At 44.9% G+C, this 16,777-nt stretch overlaps 1 protein-coding gene across 1 annotated transcript in view; it reads left to right on the top strand.

The window, feature by feature from the left end:
* Window positions 1–16,777, top strand: part of LOC112068450 (multiple epidermal growth factor-like domains protein 6) — a 114,317-nt gene that overhangs the window by 18,656 nt on the left and 78,884 nt on the right. Inside the window, exons 2-3 of the mRNA XM_024135603.2 lie at window positions 11,310–11,432; window positions 14,282–14,407. Of these exons, the coding sequence (XP_023991371.2) occupies window positions 11,310–11,432; window positions 14,282–14,407 (249 nt within the window). The remainder of the gene's footprint in view (window positions 1–11,309; window positions 11,433–14,281; window positions 14,408–16,777) is intronic.

Genomic DNA, 16,777 nt, shown 5'->3' with positions numbered 1-16,777 from the left:
GCAGGGCTTCTTACGTGAAATACAGTTACATTGGGATTGAGTACACAACACGAACATGAAAGAAACATACACGCCAACACAAACGCACGCACGCACGCACGCACGCACGCACGCCACGCACACATTTCCATAATATGCACTTGGCAGCCCCTTCTTCTTCTCGGAACTAATAGAGATATATGCAAACACAACATAAGCCAACATTACACACACACATGTGAACCGTCCAGTGCTTCTCCTTCCATAGGGCGCTTCCCTTTAAGTCCCAATTAAATTGCCGCATCAGCAGCTCATATGGGTGGGGGATTGATATGAGGATGTGTATCAACCTCAGTTTACGAAGCTTCTTTACTCAGTTTGTTTGTTGTATTTAAAAGTGTCTTTGTAGCCTAGTCGCAGTTTTAACCAGGATCGGATCACTCATTGCTTCCTTTGGACTACACATCTGTTGTTCTCCGCTAGTTCTTCATGGCCCTTTTCTCCGCTTGGAGATCTGTTGGTGGATGATTGTCTCACTGACTGATGTTGACTAGAACTATTTTGCATACAGTATTTCATTTGTTTAGAATGTGGATGTATTACCGTAGATTTAAGACTTATTGAGATGTGATATCTTCATGGTTTGTGTGGTAAGAAAGGGTTTATATTTTGATTGTATGAATGAGACTGGCAGTTTACGGCTACACTTATGAACGGACAAACATTGCTGACTAAGTCACTTGAGTCACTGTATTGGAACTTTTCTGAAGGAACCAGAGCTCATTATTTGTTTATATTATTATGGTGTGATCATTTTATGTTGTGAATATAACCCCACACAAAAGAAAGAGTTGTTTTGAAGTTATTTCCAATGTTTTAAGGGTTTATGAAAAGTGTATGTCATAACTGACTTTTTACATGAGTCCTTTGTATTGATGCTAGACTTGACGACCAGACGGGACTTCGATTCCCTCCCAAACCAAAAGGAAAAATCAATATTTTCTCTGGTAGGCACAAAACCTACCTGGCCACCCCATACAAACAATAACCTCAGTCAAAACCGTTACAACATACACAGACTGACAGAAACACACACACACACTTCATTTTCTCTTGCTAGCCCTTCTCCCCTGTGGGATTTAGGAGTAAGTTGAAGTAATGGGGTTAAATGGGGTCTTGTGGTTACTTTCTCTGTGCAGAACAGGCCATAAAATTACTTTCATGTTCTGCACCCCGAGAAGTGAAAATTTCCAAGGAGCTCCACTTACTAGAAATTATGCACTTTTTTTAAAACCCCGTTGGTTAGATGTTTTCTTGGTTAGTTAGGTTTGGTATATGGAAGACGAAGTTAGACAGTGCCACATCTAAGCTAAGCAAAGAAATGGAGAAGGCTCAGATATTTGTAAAGGGACAGAAAATCAGAAAACGGTAGGAGATGTCCAACATCTGCCAAAGATAGCATAGGCAATTACAGGGCAGTACAATGTTACTTTTTCACCAATGCAGGTTTGGGGTTTGAAATCCACCCGTAGGTGGATAACTATTTAATGGTTTCCTATATGTCGCTTTTGATCGGGTTGGTAACCATAGCAACAGCGGAACTCTGGTGAATCCTCCTGAAGATTGCATTACCAGTCATTCTGCTGGCAAGACGATGACGGCCTAGGTCGGACCTGGTTCTCTCTCTCAGACCTGTGGAGTCTGTTACCAAGACAGGAGGGAATTTCAAAGCCTGCCAAAGTGCACAGTAATTAACACTTAGGCGTTATTACAGTGTTCACTCCAAATAGCTGCATTCTCTATATCACATCCAATACATTTATATAATTGTATCCCCCCTTGAGTGCTAAAATTGGCCAATTGCACATGTCTGGTGTATCAAAACCATTTAAAGATAAATTAATTCCTATTGGATCTAAAAGAGCATTGACATCTCTCAAAGTGCTTTTTCTTTTGATGTGACAATTTGAAATTCCCAAGAATTATTAAATACGTCCATATGTCGTTGACTATATAAAAGTATGACAGATATACTGAGATCTACTTGCTTCGACCACAAGAAGAACCGTCTGAAGGATCTGAGCTTGCCAATGGGCCGTGGGTAAGGCTAGGACTGCCAGGGCACGATATCTAAGCAACCACTCCAGCACAGCAGTGTCCTCTATCTTACTATATCTTAAGCAGGAGGGAAATCTGGGTGACCCTAGAGTTTGGCCTAGTAGTCATAAAACACAAGCTAGTAAGACAGATCGATTGAACATAATCGGTGCCGTCTCCAGCCCTTTAAGTACGTTTCAAATTCATTGCGAGCCATGGCCTGTCAAACGCCTTTATTGCGCGTCATACCAAATGGCATAGGGAAACACAATGGCCACATGTTGCATTATGAGTTTGTTTAAAGCTGCCACTTTTATGGAGGATGCCAGTGTTTGTCCACGGTGTTCATGAGCCTTGTTTGAGAAATAATGTGAGTTGGTAAGGAAAACACCAGGCTGGAAGTTAAAGTCATGGAATTGCATCAGGTTTATTCGGCCCCACACAGAACAGACCCAGAAGGACAGACAGGAAGTGAGCTGTTGAAGCACAGAACCACAAAGCCAACACAAAAAGTTCAACAACAGGCCACACAGCAGTCAACACCAGTCAACACGCCAACACAGTCAACACAGCCAACCCACAGCCAACCAAAGTCAACCACAGCCAACACAGCCAACACAGGCCACACAGTCAACACAGCCAACACAGCCACACAGCCAACCAAAGTCAACACAGTCAACCACAGTCAAACACAGCCAACACAGCCAACAAAGCCAACCACAGCCACAAAGTCAACCACAGCCAACACAGCACAAAGTCAACACAGCCAACACAGCCCAACACAGCAACACAGCTAGCAAGTCAGCACATCAGCATTTTGTAATTTCACCTCAGCCCTGACATGGCAAACAAAGACCAAAAAAGTTTTTGGCTGCATGGAGATTCAAGGCAAGAGGACTGAGAAATTGCGTGTGCACCCACATCCATATAATGTTTAGGCAAACAGTGCAGTAAATTGATTACATTGGTTTTTGACAAAAGAGTGTGTAAGCGACATTTACCAAATTCATGCGTGGATTCCTATTGCTATCAGTCAGCCACAGAAACACATAGTGTGAGCCATGCAAACACTTCTAGGATAAACGACCATCAAACTGATCTGTTCTTGGACATACTTTATTATCATATTGAAACATATGGAATATTAACACGGGACAAGACTTTGCGTTATGGCAGTCTAGCGGGCACTTAACATATGCAGCTGTTTTTTGCCGTCCTCTGCGAGCTGATAGTTGGGTCTGCAGCGACACTTGGTAGTGACCGGGGAACAAGCTGCACACAGTTCTGCTCACAGCTTCCATTGCTTGACGGCAACAGGACTCGGACGGCTGGAGACAAAACACACACGAGAGCGACAACAGATCAATAATTAAGGTAATGTATAGTACACAAATAAAGTTGTTTATTTATCATATGAAGAAAAAAATACCTGTTTAGATGTCTCAAAGTCTAATGGCAGGACAGGACCATTTGAACCACTATTGTTTTTTGTGCGATTACCTACATTGACTCAGGCCCAGAGTTTCCTCATGAAGCTAGGAATAAACTCTGGCCCTAACAATGACCTAGTAATTGTATTCATGAACAAGACATGTACAGTAGGTCTGCCTTTTCTCTGACAGCAGGAGCAAAGTGTTCGGTCTATATGTTTTCTCACAAAGAGCGAGACACCACGAGATCGTTTCAACATTTGATTTTATCATAACCCAAGGTGAACTGTATCTCTTTATGAGAAGTAGCTCCTCCATTTTCACTTGAATGAACTCAGAAAAGGGAGTCCCAGTTTCCAAACCAAAACAAAACATGGTAAACCCGTCTCCACTCCACCCTTGGAACGTGATGATCGCAGACACTTGTCCCCTCTGCTCCAATCTGTTTTCCCTTCGATTGCTAACTCGCGAATAGAAAAGCCCAAATAAAACATGAGAGAAATTGCCCGGGAGATAATTCATTTTTTGCATGCTCCTTAGCGAGCCAGCGTGTTTGGGCCAAGAAGCGTACGGAAACAAGGGCAGGGGGTGACATTACGTGGGCTCATTCCAGTGGACCTTGTACAAGAAACAACCCCTGCCGCTAACCTCTAGGCCATTTTGGAAACCTTATGTACAGTATATCTGACAAATGGATAGATATAAGCAAATATGGTAGTGGCTTTAACCAAGTTGAGCGTTACATCTGATCCTGGCAGATCTACTAAAGTACCTAGAAGTGGTATAGGGGCAATGGGTTGTTTCTGGACAGGCCTTTATGTTTATGGAGGAAAGCCATTGAGATTGTCTTCCCCTGACTGGGCAACGTGCCCGGAAGCAACATGAGTCAGCGGACAGTGTTGCTTAGGAAGATAGATTGACCCATTTGCTCTCCATTGTTTGTAAATCAATCACACTCCACTAGCCAATTATGTGAGCCAGTAGGCCATGAAAGCGTGGCGCCCAAGTTTCACGGGATTCGCAAAGAACAATGATAGTTCCTAATGATGGATGAGTTGGGCTCTTTTTGACTGTGCAGATCAAATGAGGACGACTGTCTGCATTAGCTTCTATAGTACTTGCTTCCTGGTTTCAGGAGGAATCACAGAACAGACTCTTAGTGGAGGGAGCGCTCCCGAGCACTCTAGTGTGAAGAGGGAGAGAGACATGCTTTCCTGGCTGTTGGTTCATCTGGGTATGCTAGGGACAGTTGAGCTACTTAGGACCTCATAATTCTAAAAGGCCAGACATACATGGGTCAACACTTTTTCAGGGAAAAGGAGGACTTCATTAAAGGAAATGACATCATATCAAGAGGGAGTCCTTTCCTTTAAACTTTTGTGAATAGGATCACAATACTCAATATTTTTTTCAGTAAGCCATATCACACCACAGTTTATTAAGGATGTCTTATGTTTTTTCTACTGTTTGGAGCATCGTGGGTTCATCAGCTGCCTTCATTTAAAGGAAGGAAAACGAGGGCCTGAGTGAAAAAACAGCGTGAAAAAAGACCGAGACGGTTTGGTTGACACATCATGCCATTCAGAGGTTTCCGTTGCCTTTCCAAGCAGCCTGATTTAAATCTAAACTAACTGCTATTGATTCTGTGCTTCTGGACTGCACACCAGATGATGTGCAAAGACTGACAGGAATCTAATTAGCCGCGTGGGTCGAAAGCACATGTTCTGCCTCTTCAATGGTGGAAAGGAAAAAGCAATGTATTGAAAAGTCTTTGTAGTGAGCTGATGGAGGAACAGCATTTGGGTGGGCCAACCCTGGAAGAGCTCTAATGGTCCACATTTTGTTCCAGCCTCAGCTTTAACGTAAACACACCGGTTGTCTACTAAATAGCTGGTAAGACCTTGATTTAGCTGAACCAGGATGTTAGTGCCAGGCTGGAACAAAAGGCCTGCGACACCCAGCTATCCTCTCCAGGAAAAGGATTGGCCACCTGCACTTCTAAATCATCACTCTGCAGAATTCTATTCACAAACTCACGGAGAGTGTAATTTGGGGGGCCCATTTCGGAGTATCGCTATTGGTTAGTACCATTGAAAAATAACAGGCACACTAACATTTTCATCCAGACCCAGCCTGGTCAAAGCCAACTGTGTTTCAACAGGCCTCTGTGCTTGCCCCACCCACTGGGCACAACACTGGTTATTGAATTAAACGTTGTTTCCACGTCCATTCAATGAACAATTACATTGAACCAATGTGGAAAAAGACGTTTGGAATTGCGTCTGAGACTGTCCGCTTGCGGTAATGCTCCCCTAATCATCAGAGAGAGAGGTATCCTGACACGCGGGTGTTGTGGGCCATAGCTGTTTAATTAAAATAAGCTTTTCTGATGCATCACTGGAACTCGCAGAGGGAAAACAGATGAGATCTAAGCGAGAGAGTTGTGGGTGCGCCATGCACACATATGTGTGTGAGAGAGCTGAGAGAGAGAGAGAGAGGAGAGATGAGAGGAGAGAGAAGGAAGAGAGAGGAGAGAGAGAAGAGAGAGAGAAGAGAGGAGAGAGAAAGAGAGAGAGAGAGATGAGAGAGAGAGAGAGAGAGTAGAGAGAGAGAGAGAGAGAGAGAGAGAGAGAGAGAGAGAGGAGGACGAGAGAGAGAGAAGAGGAGAGAAGAGAGAGAGAGAGAGAAGAGAGAGAGAGAGGAAGAGAGAGAGAGAGAGAGAGAGAGAGGAGAGAGAGAGAGAGAGAGAGAGAGAGAGAGAGAGAGAGAGATGGAGAGAGAAGAAAAAGGGGAGGACACTGCAATACTATATACGCCCAGACACAAAACCTGCTCTGACAGGGCATTCGCTGGGGAAACAGTGGAAAGCTTTCTTCTGCCAGCACAACAGACTCTTTGATTCCCCCCTTTTGACACAAGCAGAAGTGGAGACCCTCGTTCACTGCTTTGATGTGAGTCCCAGCTTCTCCGTGCCTAACTTCCAGCACGGTGAGGGCAAACAAACAAGAATACTCCTACGTTGGACCAGATCCACCTGATTTCATACCCAAACCGCCCTCACCCCCGACCCCGTTCAACAACCCCTTTGACCACAGGTGACCCCTCCCCACACCCTCCCCTGGATCTTAACGATGCAAGTCCGGCCATCTGGGTGCAGACGGGTGCCCGGGTTGCACTCGCAAGTAGTACCGAGCCCTGGTTGTTGATCCACCATCGGTGCTGGCAGCCCCATTATAGACCGGACAATCATCAATATCTGTGGGAAGAGAAATGACAAATCAGTGTAATCACTTCTTTAATAGTAAAGACATAAATTTGGTGAACAGAACTCTAGGCTAGGCCCAGGGCGGATTATGAGCGGGGCTAGAGGCCTGCCTGCCCTATCGTACCTTTGTAATATGATAATTTTTATTTGACCGAGATTGCCACCGACAGAAAGACCATCAAGCTCAGATAAATCTTCCAAGTGAGCAAAACAGCGCCCCTCTGTCTCGTATGTACCCGTGGACAGTCGTGCCCAAAGTTTGAAATGACACAAAATATTCATTTCCACAAAGTTCTGCGCTTCACTGTCTTTAATATTCCTTGTTAGATGGTACTTATGGAATTCTGAAGTAATAATACAACATTTCATAAGTGTCAAAGGCTTTATTGACAATTACAGAAATTGATGCAAACGTCGAATATTTGCATTGTTGAACCCTTTTTTTCAAGACCTTCTTGCGAATCCTCCATGGCAGCTGTCATTAACTTCTGGGCCACATCCTGACTGATGGCAGCCCATTCTTGCACACAATCAACATGCTTGGAGTTTGTCAGAATTTGTGGGTTTGTGCTTGTTCCACCCGCCTCTGAGGATTGACCACAGTTCTCAATGGGATTAAGGTCGGGGAGTTCCTGGCCATGAGACCAAAATATGCGATGTTTTGTTCCCCGAGCCACTTTAGTTATCATTTGCCTTATGCAAGCTGCTCATCAGCTTGAAAAGGCATGTTCGATCACCAAACTGTTCCTGGAGGGTTGGGAGAATTTGCTCCTCAAAGGATGTGTTGGTACCATCTGTGTTCAATGGGCTGTTTCATTAGCAACAATTGTGAGTGAGCCCACTCCCTTCGCTGAGAACAACCCCCCGCCACACATGAATTGTGTCGCAGGATGCTTTACTGTGGCATACACAGGACTGATAAGTAGCGCTCACCTTGTCTTCTCCGACAAGCTCTTTTTCCGGATGCCCCAAACAATCGGAAAGGGATTCATCAGAGAAAATTTACTTATACCCCAGACCTCAGCAGTCCCAAGCATCTCACTGTACCTTGCCAGATATCAGATTCTGTCCCTGATGTTTTTCCTGAGGAGAGAAGGTCTCTTTTCTGCGCCCTTTTTTGACACCAGCCCATCCCTCCAAATGCCGCCTCACTGGCGTCGCAGATGCACTGACACCTGCCTGCTTGCCATTCCTTGAGCAAAGCTCTTCACATGGTGTGCCCCAATCCAGCAGCATGAGAATCCAAACTTTAGGAGACGGGTCCTGAACTGCTGTGGACTTTCTTGACGCCCTGAGGCCTTCTTCCCCAAACAATGAAACCACTCTTCCTGAAGTTCTTGATGATCCGATAAATGGTGGCGGATTTAGGTGCACATTCTTACTGGGCAGCAATATCCTTGCCTGATAAGCCCTTTATGGTGCAAAGCAATGATGACGCCACAGGTTTCCTTGACCCAGGAAACCATGGTTGACAGTGGAAGAACAATGATTCCAAGCACCACCCTCCTTTTGAAGTTTCCAGTCTGTTATTCGAACTCCAATCAAGCATGACAGAGTGATCTCCAAGCCTTGTCCTCGTTCAACACTCACCCCTGTGTAACAAGACATCACTGGACATGATGTCAAACTGGTCCTTTTGTGGCCGGCTGAAACGTGGAAATGTTTGGGGGATTCAGTTCATTTGCATGGCAAAAGAGGACTTGCAATTAATTGCAATTCATCTGATCACTCTTCATAACATTCTGGAGATTGCCATCATACAAACTGAGCAGCAGACTGTGTGAAAATGAATATTTGTCCATTCTTAAAACCAATTGGCCACGACTGTACTGTATCTGATGCTGTCTGGACAAAGATGAATTAAGGGCAATTAGTTTGAAGGGGGTCCCTTGTGGACCAGCAGTTCTAGTGTGAAAAAAAATGTGATGCACGCACTTGCAGACATCGAGGTCCCATGAAAAAAAAAGCGCCCCCTATTAAATCAAATAACCTTCCAACTGATTCGTTCTGCACCGGTCCTGCCTAAGCACCAGAAGCCCAGCAGGCCACTTATAGAGAAGCCATTAGACACACCACAGAGCAATCAGCAAGAAATACAGGCGCATGTCAATCTCACAGGGCCAGGAGGGTAACTGGGAGACAGATGACCGAAGGCCAGGACGAGTTAGGAGAAAGCAAGTACGGACGGCGGCAGGATGGGGGGAAGGGACCCACACACAACAACACAAAACACCACACACACACACACCACACACACACACACACACACACACACACACACAACACACAACACACACACACACACACACACACACACACACACACACACAACACACACACACACACACACATGTGTGTGTGTGTGTGTGTGTGTGTGTGTGTGTGTGTGTTTACCAGCCCTCCAGTACTTGCTTTGCTAACCGTCCTGGCCTTCGTCCATCTGTCTCCAGTTACCTCCTGGCCCTGTGAGATTGACATGCGCCTGTATTTCTTGCTGATTGCTCTGTGTGTGTCTAATGGCTTCTCTATAAGTGGCCTGCTGGGCTTCTGGTGCTTAGGCAGGACCGGTGCCAGAACGAATCAGTTGGAAGGTTATTTGATTTAAATAGGGGGCGCTTTTTTTTTTCATGGGACCTCCGATGTCTGCAAGTGCTGCACACATTTTTTTTCAACTAGAACTGCTGGGCCACAAGGGACCCCCCTTCAAACTAATGCCATATTCATTTTGTCCAGACAGCATCAGATACAGTACAGTCGTGGCCAAATGTTTTAAGAATGACACAAATATTCATTTTCACACAGTCTGCTGCCTCAGTTTGTATGATGGCAACTCCAGAATGTTATGAAGAGTGATCAGATGAATTGCAATTAATTGCAAGTCCCTCTTTGCCATGCAAATGAACTGAATCGCCCCAAAACATTTCCACTGTTTCAGCCCGGCCACAAAAGGACCAGTTGACATCATGTCAGTGAATGTCTTGTTACACAGGTGTGAGTGTTGACGAGGACAAGGCTGGAGATCACTCTGTCATGCTGATTGAGTTCGAATAACAGACTGGAAACTTCAAAAGGAGGGTGGTGCTTGGAATCATTGTTCTTCCACTGTCAACCATGGTTACCTGCAAGGAAACATGTGCCGTCATCATTGCTTTGCACAAAAAGGGCTTRACAGGCAAGGATATTGCTGCCAGTAAGATTGCACCTAAATCAACCATTTATCGGATCATCAAGAACTTCAAGGAGAGTGGTTCAATTGTTGGGAAGAAGGCCTCAGGGCGTCCAAGAAAGTCCAGCAAGTTCCAGGACCGTCTCCTAAAGTTGATTCAGCTGCTGGATCGGGGCACCACCAGTACAGAGCTTGCTCAAGAATGGCAGCAGGCAGGTGTCAGTGCATCTGCACGCACAGTGAGGCGAAGACATTTGGAGGATGGCCTGGTGTCAAAAAGGGCAGCAAAGAAGACACTTCTCTCCAGGAAAAACATCAGGGACAGACTGATATTCTGCAAAAGGTACAGGGATTGGACTGCTGAGGTCTGGGGTAAAGTAATTTTCTCTGATGAATCCCCTTTCCGATTGTTTGGGGCATCCGGAAAAAAGCTTGTCCGGAGAAGACAAGGTCAGCGCTACCATCAGTCCTTGTCATGCCAACAGTAAAGCATCCTGGACCATTCATGTGTGGGTTGCTTCTCAGCAAGGGAGTGGGCTCACTCACAATTTTGCCTAAGAACACAGCCATGAACAAGAATGGTACCAACACATCCTTTGAGAGCAAATTCTCCCCAACCCATCCAGGAACAGTTTGGTGACGAAATGCTTTTCCAGCATGAGGAGCACCTTGCCATAAGGCACAATGATAACTAAGTGGCTCGGGGAACAAAACATCGTATTTTGGGTCCATGGCCAGGAAACTCCCCAGACCTTAATCCATTGAGAACTTGTGGTCAATCCTCAAGAGGCGGGTGGACAAACAAAACCCACAAATTCTGACAAACTCCAAGCATTGATTGTGCAAGAATGGGCTGCCATCAGTCAGGATGTGGCCCAGAAGTTAATTGACAGCATGCCATGGAGATTGCAAGAGGTCTGAAAAGAAGGTCAACACTGCAAATATTGACTTTGCATCAACTTCATGTAATTGTCAATAAAAGCCTTTGACACTTATGAAATGCTTGTAATTATACTTCAGATTCCATAGTAACATCTGAAAAAATATCTAAAGACAGTGAAGCAGCAAACTTTGTGGAGAATTAATATTTTGTGTCATTCTCAAAACTTTGGGCCACGACTGTCCACGGGCTACACATACTGAGACAGAGGGGCGCTGTTTTGCTCACTTGGAAGATTTATCTGAGATTGATAGGTCTTTCTGTCGGTGTGCATCTCGGTCAAATAAATTATCAATATTACAAGGTACGATAGGGCAGGCCAGGCCCTCTAWGCCCCGCTCATAATGCCGGCCCTGGGCCTAGGCAGAGCTGTTCCACCACAATTTACTGTTCTTTACTATTAAAGAGTGATTTGTCATTTCTCTCCCACAGATATTGATGAGTGTCAGGTCTATAATGGGGGCTGCCAGCACCGATGTGTCAACACCAGGGGCTCGTACTACTGCGAGTGCAACCCGGGCACCCGTCTGCACACAGATGGCCGGACTTGCATCGGTAAGATCCAGGGGAGGGTGTGGAGGGGTCACCTGTGGTCAAAGGGGTGAAGGGGTCGGGGGTGAGGGAGGTTTGGGATGAATCAGGTGGATCTGGTCCAACGTACTGGATGTATTCTGTTGTTGCCCTCACCGTCTGGAAGTTAGGCCACGGGAGAAGCTGGGACTCACATCAAAGCAGTGAAAGAGGGGTCTCCACCTTCTGCTTGTGTCAAAAGGGGGAATCAAAGAGTCTGTTGTGCTGGCAGAAGACAAGCTTTCCCACTGTTCCCCAGCAGCCCTGTCAGAGCAGGTTTGTGTCTGGGCGTATATAGTATTGCAGTGTCTCCCCCTTTTCTTTCTCTCTCTCTCTCTCTCTCACATATGTGTGCATGCGCACACACACTCTCTCGCTTAGATCTCATCTGTTTTCCTCTGCGAGTTCCAGTGATGCATCAGAAAGCTTATTTTAATTAACAGCTATGGCACACAACAACAGCGTGTCAGGATACCTCTCTCTCTGATTGATTAGGGAGCATTACCGCACAGCGGGCACAGACGTCAATTCAACGTCTTTTCCACATTGGTTCAATGTAATTTCATTGAAATMACGTGGAAACAACGTTTATTCAACCAGTGTGTGCCCAGTGGGTGGGAAGCACCGAGGCCTGTTGAAACACAGTTGGCTTTGACCAGAGCTGGTCTGGATGAAATGTTAGTGTGCCTGTTATTTTTCAATGAGTAATTACCATAGAGATACTCGAAATGGGCCCCAAATTACACTACCTSAGTTTGTGAATAGAATTCTGCAGAGTGATGATTTAGAGTGCAGGTGGCCAARCCCTTTTCCTGGAGAGKTACTGGGTGTGCAGGCTTTTGTTCCAGCCTGGCACTAACATACCTGGTTCAGCTAATCAAGGTCTTACAGCTATTTAGTAGAAACAGGTGTGTTACTGTTAAAGCTGAGCTGGAACAAAATGTGGACCACTTAGAGCTCTCCAGGGTTGGCCACCCCAAATGCTGTCCTCTCAGCTCAACTACAAAGACTTTCAATCACATTGCTTTTCCTTTCCACCATTGAAGAGGCAGACCATGTGCTTCGACACACGCGCTAATTTTAGATTCCCTGTAGTCTTATGCACATCATCTGTGTGCAGTCCAGAAGCACAGAATCAATAGAGTTATTTAGATTTTAATCAGGCTGCTTTGAAGGCACGGAAACCTCTGATGGCATGATGTGTCAACCAAACCGTCTCGTCTTTCTCACGCTGTTTTTCACCAGGCCTCGWTTTCCTCCTTTAAATGAAAGGCAGCTGATGAACTCAACGATGRTCCAAACAGTAGAAAAACATAAGACATCCTTAATAAACTGTGTGTGATATGGCTTACTGAAAAAAATATGAGTATTGTGATCCTACTTCACAAAAGTTTAAAGGAAAGACTCACTCTTGATAATGCTTCATTTCCTTTCAATGAAGTCCTCCCTTTCCCTGAAAAAAGTGTTGACCCATGTATGTCTGGCCTTTTAGATTATGAGCCCTAAGTAGTCTCAACTGTCCCCTAGCATACCCAGATGAACCAAACCAGCCAGGAAAGCATGTCTCTCTCCCTCTTCACACTAGAGTGCTCGGGAGCCTCCCTCCACTAAGAGCTCTGTTCCTGTGATTCCTCCTGAAACCAGGAGCAAGTACTATAGAAGCTAACTGCAGACAGTCAGTCTCATTTGATCTTAGCACAGTCAAAAGAGCCAACTCATCCATCATTAGGAAAACTATCATTGTTCTTTGAGAATCAGTGAAACTTGGACCAACGCTWTATGCCTACCTGGCTCACATATTGGCTATGTGGAGTGTTGATTGATTTACAAACAATGGAGAGCAAATGGGCAATCTATCTTCCTAAGCAACACTGTCCGCTGACTCATGTTGGCTTCCCGGGGCACGTTGCCAGTCAGGGGAAGACAATCTCATGGCTTTCCTCCATAAACATAGGCCCTGTCCAGAAACAACCCATTGCCCCTATACCACTCTAGGTACTTTAGTAGATCTGACAGGACTAGYTGTAAGCAATATTGGTTAAGCCACTACCATATTGCTTATATCTATCCATTCCTGTCAGATATACTGTACATAAGGTTCCAATGGCCTAGAGGTTAGCGGCAGGGGTTGTTTCTGTACAAGGTRCACTGCAATGAGCCACGTAAGTACCCCCTGCTGTCCGTACGCTTCTTGGCCCAACACGATGGCTCGCTAATGGAGCAGCAAAAAATGAATTATCTCCGGCATTTCTCTCCATGTTATTATTGGGCTTTTCTTCCGAGATAGCAATCGAAGGGAAAACAGATTGGAGCAGAGGGGACAGTGTCTGCGATCATCACGTTCCAAGGGTGGAGTGGAGACGGGGTACATGTTTGTTTTGGTTTMGAAACTGGGACTCCCTTTTCTGAGTTCATCCAAGTGAAAATGGAGGAGCTACTTCTCATAAAGAGATACAGTTCACCTTGGGTTATGATAAATCAAATGTTTGAAACGATCTCGTGGTGTCTCGCTCTTTGTGAGAAAACATATAGACGAACACTTGCTCCTGCTGTCAGAGAAAGCAGACCTACTGTACATGTAATGTTCATAACAATTACTAGTCATTGTTAGGGCCAGGAGTTTATCCTGCTCTCATGAGAAACTCTGGGCCTGAGTCAATGTAGGTAATCGGAACAAAAAACAATAGTGGTCAAATTGTGTCTGTCTGCATTAGACTTTGAGAGCATCTAAACAGGTATTTTTTCTTCATATGATAATAAAACAACTTTATTTGTGTACTATACATCACCTTTAATTATTGATCTGTTGTCGCTCTCTGTGTGTTTGTCTCCAGCCGTCCGATCCTGTGCCGTCAGCAATGGAAGCTGTGAGCAGAACTGTGTGCAGCTGTCCCCGGCTCACTACCAGTGTCGCTGCAGACCCAACTATCAGCTCGCAGAGGACGGCAAACACTGCATATGTAAGTGCCGCTAGACTGCCATAAAGAAAAGTCTGTCCGTGTAATATTCCATATGTTCAATATGAATAATAAAGTCATGTCCAGACACAGATCAAGTTGATGGTCGTTTATCTAGAAGTGTTGCATGGCTCACACARATGTGTTCTGTGGCTGACTGATAGCAATGATCCACCATGATGTAATGTCGCATTACACTAGTTTTGTCAAAACCAATGTAATCAATGTTACTGCACTGTTGTGCCTAAACATTATAGTGGATGTGGGTGCACACGCAATTTCTCAGTCCATCTTGGCCTTGAATCTCCATGCAGCAAAAACCTTTTTTGTCTTTTTTTGCCATGTCAGGGCTGAGGTGAAATTACAAAATGCTGACTGTGCTGGCCATGCTAGCTGTGTTGACTTTGTTGGCTGTGTTGGCTGTGTTGACTGTGTTGGCTGTGTTGACTGTGTTGACTGTGTTGACTGTGTTGGCTGTGTTGGCTGTGTTGGCTGTGGTTGATGTGTTGGCTGTGTTTGACTGTGTTGCACTGTGTTGGCTGTGTTGGCTGTGTTGCCTGTGTTGGCTGTGTTGATGTTGTTGGCTGTGGTTGACTGTGTTGGCTTTGTGGTTTTGGCTGTGTTGGCTGTGTTGACTGTGTTGACTGTGATGTGGACTTGTGTTGACTGTGTTGGCTGTGTTGGCTGTGTTGACTGTGTTGGCTGTGTTGGCTGTGTTGACTGTGCGGCTGTGTTGACTGTGAGTGTGTTGGCTGTGTTGACTGTGTTGGCTGTGTTGACTGTGCGGACTGTGTTGGCTGTGTTGACTGTGTTGACTGTGAGGACTGTGTTGACTGTGTTGACTGTGTTGGCTGTGTTGACTGTCTGTCTGTCTGCCTGTCTGTTCTGTCGTGGGGCCGAATAAACCTGATGCAATTCCATGACTTTAACTCCAGCCTGGTGTTTTCCTTACCAACTCCACATTATTTTCTCAAACAAGGCTCATGAAAACCGTGGACAAACACTGCATCCTCATAAAAGTAGCACTTTAAACAAACTCAAATGCACATGTGGCCATTGTTGTTTCCCATGCCCATTTYGTATGACCGCATAAAGGCGTTTGACAGCCATGGCTCGCAATGAATTTGAAACGTACTTAAAGGCTGGAGACGGCACCGATTATGTTCATCGATACTGTACTTACTAGCTTGTGTTAATGACTACTAGGCCAAACTATAGCACCCAGATTTCCTCCTGCTTAAGATATAGTAGATAGAGGARACAGCTGTGCTGGAGTGGTTGMCTTCAGATATCGTGCCTGGCAGTCCTTAGTCCTTACCCAAGGCCCATTGGCAGCTCAGATCCTTCAGACGGTTCTTKTTGTGGTCGACAAGTAGATCTCAGATATATCATGTCATATTTTATATATCAAGACATATGGACGTATTTAATATTCTTGGAATTTCACATTTTCACATCAAAAGAAAAAAAGCACTTTGAGAGATGTCAATGCTATTTTAGATCCAATAGGATTGAAATGATATTTAAATGGTTTTGATACCAGACATGCATTAGGCCAATTTTAGCACTAAAGGGGGGATACAATTATATAAATGTATTAGGATGTYATATAGAGAATGCAGCTATTTGGGAGTGAACACTGTAATAACCCTATATGTTAAATTACTGTGCACTTTGGCAGGCTTTGAAATTCCTCCTGTCTTGTATCAGACTCCAAGGTCTGAGAGAGAGACCAGTCCGACTAGGCCGTCATCGTCTTGCCAGCAGAATGACTGGTAAATGCAATCTTCAGGAGGATTACCAGAGTTCCGCTGTTGCTATGGTTACCAAACCCCGATCCAAAAGCGACATATAGGAACGCATTAAATAGTTATCCACCTAGGGTGGATTTCAAACAAACCTGCATTGTGAAAAAGTAACATTGTTACTGCTGTATCCTATCTATCTTTGGGCAGATGTGGACATCTCCTACCTTTTCTGATTTTCTGTCCCTTTACAATATATGAAGCCTTCTCCATTTCTTGCTTAGCTAGATGTGCACTGTCTAACTTCGTCTTCCATACATCAACAACTAACTACCAAGAAAACATCTAAAAKGTTTTAAAAAGTGCATAATTTCTAGTAAGTGGAGCTCCTTGGAAATTCACTTCTCGGGGGTGCAGACATGAAAGTAATTATGGCCTGTTCTGCACAGAGAAAGTAACCACACCCCCATTTAACCCCATTACCCACTTACTCCCTTAAATCCCACAGGGGAGAAGGGCTAGCAAGAGAAAATGAAGTGTGTGTGTGTGTTTCTGTCAGTCTGTGTATGTTGTAACGGTTTTGACTTGAGMTTATTGTTTGTAGGGGTGCCAGGTAGGTTGTGCCTAC

Source organism: Salvelinus sp. IW2-2015, unplaced genomic scaffold (genome assembly GCF_002910315.2).
Source record: "Salvelinus sp. IW2-2015 unplaced genomic scaffold, ASM291031v2 Un_scaffold516, whole genome shotgun sequence".
Taxonomy (NCBI): domain Eukaryota; kingdom Metazoa; phylum Chordata; class Actinopteri; order Salmoniformes; family Salmonidae; genus Salvelinus; species Salvelinus sp. IW2-2015.
Note: the sequence above shows the minus strand (reverse complement) of the source record. Positions and strands in the feature narration are given on the sequence as shown.